Source organism: Prionailurus viverrinus, chromosome C1, assembly GCF_022837055.1.
Source record: "Prionailurus viverrinus isolate Anna chromosome C1, UM_Priviv_1.0, whole genome shotgun sequence".
NCBI classification, from domain to species: Eukaryota; Metazoa; Chordata; class Mammalia; order Carnivora; family Felidae; genus Prionailurus; species Prionailurus viverrinus.
In genome coordinates this window covers 16,159,460-16,166,485 of record NC_062568.1, presented here as the reverse complement: position 1 = coordinate 16,166,485, position 7,026 = coordinate 16,159,460, and the positions used below count along the sequence as shown (strand labels likewise).

General features: G+C 40.9%; 1 protein-coding gene across 2 annotated transcripts in view; it reads right to left on the bottom strand.

Moving 5' to 3' along the window:
* Positions 1 to 440: 440 nt before the first annotated feature.
* The window catches only part of MREG (melanoregulin), a 63,867-nt gene continuing 57,281 nt past the window's right edge, over positions 441 to 7,026 (bottom strand). For both annotated transcript variants that reach the window (XM_047872739.1, XM_047872738.1), the window contains exons 3-5: positions 4,886 to 4,976; positions 3,386 to 3,549; positions 441 to 2,067 (exon numbers count right to left, since the gene is read on the bottom strand). In XM_047872739.1, the coding sequence (XP_047728695.1) occupies positions 1,933 to 2,067; positions 3,386 to 3,549; positions 4,886 to 4,976 (390 nt within the window). In that variant the 3' untranslated portion in view covers positions 441 to 1,932. The remainder of the gene's footprint in view (positions 2,068 to 3,385; positions 3,550 to 4,885; positions 4,977 to 7,026) is intronic.

Below are 7,026 nucleotides of genomic sequence, written 5' to 3'. Positions count from 1 at the left end.
ACACCGTGTAAGTTCCGGAACACTACCTCAGTCACCCTTGAGCCTGTCATGTACTTCGATGTCCCCTAGACTTGAGCACAGATCTGCCCCTTTGAATGACTTTAGGATGAGGGAAGGTTCTTAAATCCATTTGCCTATCAGTTTCTTTACCCTTTAATTTAAAGGGATTATGGAAAGAATGATCTGTTCCTTATTTCTTGGAACTATAACACACATCCAAATGAAAAGTAAACAGAAAAACTTTTTAATTCCTTCCAAGGAAAATTTCCTGGATAACTCCATGTTTTTCATAATCATTGGTACATTCTCATCCTTATTCATTACCAAAAACAAAGACAATGATGACAATGTATTCTTCATAGATGCAAACATCTCATCAAAAAAAGGCAGAAGGGCAAAGCACAAATTATGAGGACAGAAATGAAAACAATACAATTTTCAAAGATTTTTGTTCATTTTTGTTTTTATTTGTTTATTTTACTGTTTATATGTTTATCCCGCGAGAGCCTACAGAAGTGAGGGAAATTATCTGCAGGCTAATTTTAAACAACACAAGAGAGAGATTAAGCATTAAATATAAAAAATAAAACTTTTAGTTTACTTGCTAAACTAGAAAGAATCTTCCTGAAACATGTCAGTTAATCTGGTCTACAATGCATTAATAAATGGAGAACGTGTGTCTCCTCTAACAGATACTTCAAACATTGTGTGCACTACTGAAAGAGCTAATCAGAAAGTTTTCAAGTCATGATCCCCTGGACAGACTAATTCAAGTTCCTTTTCACCTGAAGTTAGAAGAGCAAAGTCTGTAAAAGTAAAAATATCGCCATTGTTCTCAGTAATCTATGGGTAAATCCTACAGGTTCTGAAAGTCTTTTCAATAACATGAACCATGATTTCCTGGCAACCTCCTTGCTTAAGTGGCAAGTAACTTTTGAGGCTGGACTTCTCAGTCTGTGGCTAGAAGCAAGCTATAATTCAGCACTGCTCCATCTTGGAAATCCTCTTCTGAATGGAAGAAAGTACAGCAATGACCTTCTTCCGTGCAATATTGCCTGCAGACGCAGAGACACAAGTCTGTGCTAAAGGTCACTGGGCAGGTACAACTCTCAGCCAAGACGCCAGAAACAGATTAAAGAGAAGAGAAGGAAGTGGAGGTCAAACATTCCAGTGTACAGATGCTATTCCAGATAAAATATCAAGGGCTTGGGGTCTAGAAATGGATAGTATGCAAAAATGAGGTATCCAGGTATTGCTAATATTTAGAATTTAAGACGTGTGTCCCACAACTGAAGACAGAGCTGAAGGAAGCTCTGCCTGGGATCGATCTATTTGGAACTCCCTTCTGAGCAGCACTCTTAGATATTCCCATCATCTACTGTATCTAAACCTCTGAATACATAACTCATATTCAAAATGATGCCTCTGACACCTCCAAGGTCTTGGAGGATCTTCCAAATCCAAGAAAGGTCGCATAAAGCCTGGCGTTATTTTGGCATTAGCCTATATTATATAATAATTATTTAAAATTCAGTAATCCATATTTGGGCTCAACAATAGCTCTATCAATCTTATTGTTTTCCTAACTAGAGCACCCCATTCCCCCAATAGGCTTAGTGACAAGAGTTTATTGTACAACCAAAACCCAAATGGGGACAATGGGCTCTTGAAATCCAATCCCCCATGAGGAAATATCACCCTAACTCCCTGATGCAAGATCACCAGGCTGTTTCAATGCAACCTGAACTTTTCCTACAGTGGCATCCTCATGAAGACCAGATATCCAAACCCCTAGTTTTTAATAGGATTTAGAATCATTTTTCACTTAACTGGCCCTCAACGTGCTTACGGTCTCCTGTATGCATTTGTCCCACTTGGGCTGGCTGTTGTGTCTCCGTGGGAGAATCCCAGCTCTGCCTCCCAGCCTCTCCTTTAGGGACTTGGAAATGGAAGGTAGTGCAGTTCTTTCTGGCCATCTGCCAGGTTTGGGACCCCAGGTTTCTTGGGATAAGTTCGACTGGCAATTTTAAAGAACTCTTCTGCTGCATCAAGAGCAATAAGACGGTCCTGCCAAAAATTTAAAAATACAAATGTTGTCAAGATGGGAACGAAGCCACGTCAATGGGAAAACAATCTAAACACGACCATACACCCAGCCTAGAAATAATCATGGGCAAGCAAAACACATCTTAAATTTTTCCCAACAAATTTAGAGATATCCCTTCACCCTTTGCTTACATTATTCAAGAAACACTCTACATTCTTAGCGCCCTTTCAAACCCTTTGTTAATCTTAGGTTATGTAAACAACGTTTCTTGAATCTCTTTGACCTACAAGTGATTCAAAAAGCTGACTACTAGCAGAATTAGCTGGAAAGTACAGATTCTTTTTTTTTTTTTTTTAATTTTTTAACGTTTACTCATTTTAGAGAGACAGAGACAGAACCTGAGCAGGGTAGAGGCAGAGAGAGAGAGACACACACACACAGAATTGGAAGCCAGCTCCAGGCTCTGAGCGGTCAGCATAGAGCCCGACCTGGGGACCAAACCCACAAACCATGAGATCACGACCTGAGCCAAAGTCAGACGCTCAACTGACTGAGCCACTCAGGTGTCCCTAGAAAGTACAGATTCTTGAGCCACAACCGAGCCTTAATACGTCTGAGTGCAATCCAGAAATCTGCACGTGTAAAGCCCTTCCTGTGGTTCTGATGTAGCTAGACCCTGGAAACCCATTCACGACATGCCAGCCTCATCTGCCAGCTCAAACTGGGTATTGCCGGCAGTGCTGGAATAAAAAATTTAAAAAAACACATAAAATAACAAAATAAAAATAAAAAATAAAATAAAACAAAATAAAATGCATAAAAATAAAATTAAAATTAAAAAATACACATAAAAAAAATCACACCCACTTGGGGTGCCTGGGCAGCTAAGTTGGTTAAGCGTCCAACTTCAGCCAAAGACATGATCTCACCCTTCCGGAGTTCGAGCCCCGCGTCGGGTTCTGTGCTGACAGCTCAGAGCCTGGAGCCTGTTTCGGATTCTGTGTCTCCCTCTCTCTCTCTGCCCCTTCCCCACTCACACTCTATCTCTCTCAAAAATAAACATTAATTTTTTTTTTTTTTTTTAAATCACATCCACTTGGGATGCCTGGGTGGCTCACTTGATTGAGTGTCTGACTCTTCATTTTGGCTCAGGTCATGATCTCAAGGTTCAGTTCCTAGGATGGAGCCCCAAGTCAGGCTCCGTGCTGACAGCTGAACCCCTGCTTAAGATTCTTTCTCTCTGCCTCTCTCTCTGCCCCTTTCCTGCTCACATTCTCTCTCTCAAAATAAATAAACTTTTATATATATATATATATATATATATATATATCCACTTACCACAACAAAGAGATATCTCTCCGAGAGCTCCCAACTTGCTGGAAAAATATTGGTTTCCTCAGCCAATCTTAACAATATCTCCCGAGCTTTCCTTGTGTTTTTGGAATCACTGATGGTGCTGAGTTTCGTCACTGACAACAAAGAGTCTGCTTCCTTTTGAAAGCCTGTGGGGAAAAAAAATTTATCCCTCGTGTAAAAGCAGTCACAGGACACGGTGGTCCTGCAGGAGATTAAGAAGGCACCCAAATGTGGGTTCCAAACACACAGCGGAAGCCAAGGCACCTCTCCATGTGCTACTTTCCAGGTCACTATGATCAGCGGGGTCTTTAATTAAAGCTCATTTGAGGTTTCTTCTTGTTTAATTTTCTTCCTTAGCTTTTGCCTCAGAGGTAAGCCTCAGTTTGCTTGCTGCCTTTTTTTAAATTATTATTTTGTGATTGAAATCCTCCCTCCCAGTCCCTGCTCTGCACCTACCTGCCTTCACAGTTTGGGAGCTACAAAGTGGCCCCCACCTCCAGGCCTCCTCTTCCCCAAGTCCTGATTCCCTTCCCCGGGGCAATAGGTTGCCTGGTTAAAATTACTCACCCAAAATATGAAAGACTCAGCAATTTATACCCTCCCGGAGTAACTAAAAAGGAGACAATTAGCTCCCAATAATATTGGGTCAATTAAGAGGGCTAGAGGTCCAGCCCATCCCACTATATCCCAATAAAGCAATAGGGTAAGCAACTGGGTACACCATGCTTGAAAAGTTATGACGCCAAAGTGAGTGTCATGGTGTCTTTCAAGGCAGAAGGATTAGGGACTTCAAAACTGATAAATTCACTTTTATTTTTTAAAGTTTATTTATTTTGGGGGGAGGGGAGGCAGAGAGAGATACATGTTTACAGGATCATGACCCTGGCAGAATTAACAAAATCAATACTCAATATCTGCTCTGATGCCACAGGTGTTTATCTGAACTCTGAAGATTTTCTACCTTTTAGTCCTTCTGTAAGTCTACACTGAGTTTTGCTGTCTCTCCTGCAAACAATATTTCTTCCCACCTGCCTCGTCTTACAAAGCTACTACTAATCGCCCAACCACGCTCATCTAATTCAATGACATAATCTAATCTAATCATAGTCATAATCTAATGCCAAAAACATACAATGGCTTCTAATTTAATGACACAGTCTAATCTAATCATGATCCTAATCTAATGCCAAAAACATTCAGTGGTAGTGCCCACACGACTGCCCTGTCCTATGATACTCCATTGAGGACAGATGGCATAACGCATGGCAAACTATGTCCTCAGGACATCGGTTGGTGTAACAGAAACATCAGATGTTTATGCTTGAGGATACAAGGCAGATAGGATTGGGAAAATAATTAGTACACAGTAGCTTTAACCAGCCAGTTATCAATATGACTTTTATAAAAACCATGCAGAAGAAAGGGAAGAGGAATGATCACCACTAGTTATTTGTATCATGTCATAATCACTTCCGGACTCACCTAAATCTTCTAAAATGCGTTTCCACCTATTCCTCACTTCCCTTCGAATCTGTCGCAGGGTGTAGATATCATAGTTGAGTTTTTGCCACTCCTGTAGGAAAATAAAAATTCAGTTTTATTTTTACCCTTTGGCCTACACTGCTATCTAATTCCCAAACATACGCTAGAGACATGTGTGGCTCTCCTCTTCACTAAGCATCAAAACCTTTCTTATTTTTCTTTAATTTTTTAAGTGTATTTACTTATTTTGAGAGAGAGAGACAGAGAAAGCAATAAGGGGAGGGGCAGAGAGAGAGAATCCCAAGCAGGCTGACAGCATGGAGCCCCACACGGGACTCGAACTCACAAACCGAGAGATCATGACCTGAACCAAAACCAAGAATCGGACGCTTAACGGACTGAGCCACCCTTTCTAAAAGGAGAAAGGCGCTCCTTCAAAACCATTCTAAAAGGAGAAAAGGACACGGGTGAGAAGAGAGTCAAGAGGAATCCGTCAGCTACCAATTCTGGGGAATGTGCTGTAGTGGGTGATATGACACTGTATACATAAATGATCCTAATTAAATTCCTCACATTGCCTGGTCTCTCCGTTGCAGTGATCTTGCCTGTAAAGTGGGGATAACAATAGTGATGATTTCATTCAAGACTTATAAGATTAAAGGTATGTAAAAGCACAATGTCTGCACACAGTGAGCACCCAATAAAATCTCTGTATGACTAGAGCCATCTTGTACATGAACAAACTAAGGCCCACGAGTTGGTACTTGAATCCAGGTCTGACTCCACAGTTCATGAGGAAAATGACACATACAAAGAATTTATTTCTTCCTTTATTATCAGAATAAAGTAGACCCGGGAATCCCAGGCATCTTGATTGACAGCCAATGTTTTTTTCAATGTATCTCAGCATTGCTCTCTTTCCCTTACATTCCATGACAGGGTGGATCTTTCAAGCATTCAGCAGAATGATTAAAAAGCTCTCATTCTGGGGGCGCCTGGGTGGCGCAGTTGGTTGAGCGTCCGACTTCAGCCAGGTCACGATCTCGCGGTCCGTGAGTTCGAGCCCCTCGTCAGGCTCTGGGCTGATGGCTCGGAGCCTGGAGCCTGTTTCCGATTCTGTGTCTCCCTCTCTCTCTGCCCCTCCCCTGTTCATGCTCTGTCTCTATCCCAAAAATAAATTAAAAAAAAAAAAAAAAAAAAAAAAAAAGCTCTCATTCTGAAAACTTCCATCTTATGGGCAGTGGGCCAGCATGTTGGTCCCAAAACAGAACTTGAATCTTTTAGGAGTATTAGAATCTTTATTAAGCTAAGTGTTTCTTTTAAATATCATGGAAATTTATTTTTAAGGAGCCTTATTGATACAGAACAGTCATCTTCTAGCGTATACCTTTTCCTTTTAGCAAAAACATTAACCACACAGCTATTCTAACCACAGCTTAAAAGAACATCATTCTTAATGTTCAATTTAAGACTCAAGTATGTGATATTCTGACTCGTCTAACTGCACATTTCAATGATGCCACTATTTCCCTATCACGTTCCCTTCAAGGCTGGCCTTGCTCATTGCTAATCAACTTTCTTGACTGGTTAAGATAAATTGATTTAGCTGCCACTCCCAAATATTTATAGATACCACTTTGAAAACGAAAAGCCAGCAAAATAAAGAGTGTTTTGTGATGACTGCATCTTAGATCTTGTAGCTAGGGATATGCCAACAAAAGGGCACAGGATTTCAGCTATCCCCTACTGGAAACAGTAAGGGGTGAATTTGAGTACTTTTTCCTGGCCCCCTTCTATTTTTTTTTTTTTTTTTTGACTGAAGGAGTCTCTGTACATATGTGGGCAAGACTCTGTGGCAACTGGGGTCAGGGATAAAGTCTGTGACCCTGAAAGAAAGCAAGGTTAACTGGGTCATCTCAGAAATATGAAACCCTCACCTCACCTTTAGCATCATGTTAAGTCCCATGATATACATAATTCCTACAGAGTAGAGTGTATAAATTGTGGGGGGAAAAACTCAAGTATTGTCATTTTCATTAGATGGGCCTCAATGTACCAAAGTGGCCATTCAGTATATAGCACCTTGGAAAAGAACATGGGTGCTGGAGCCATACTGCCCAGGTTTGGGTCCCAGCTCCGTT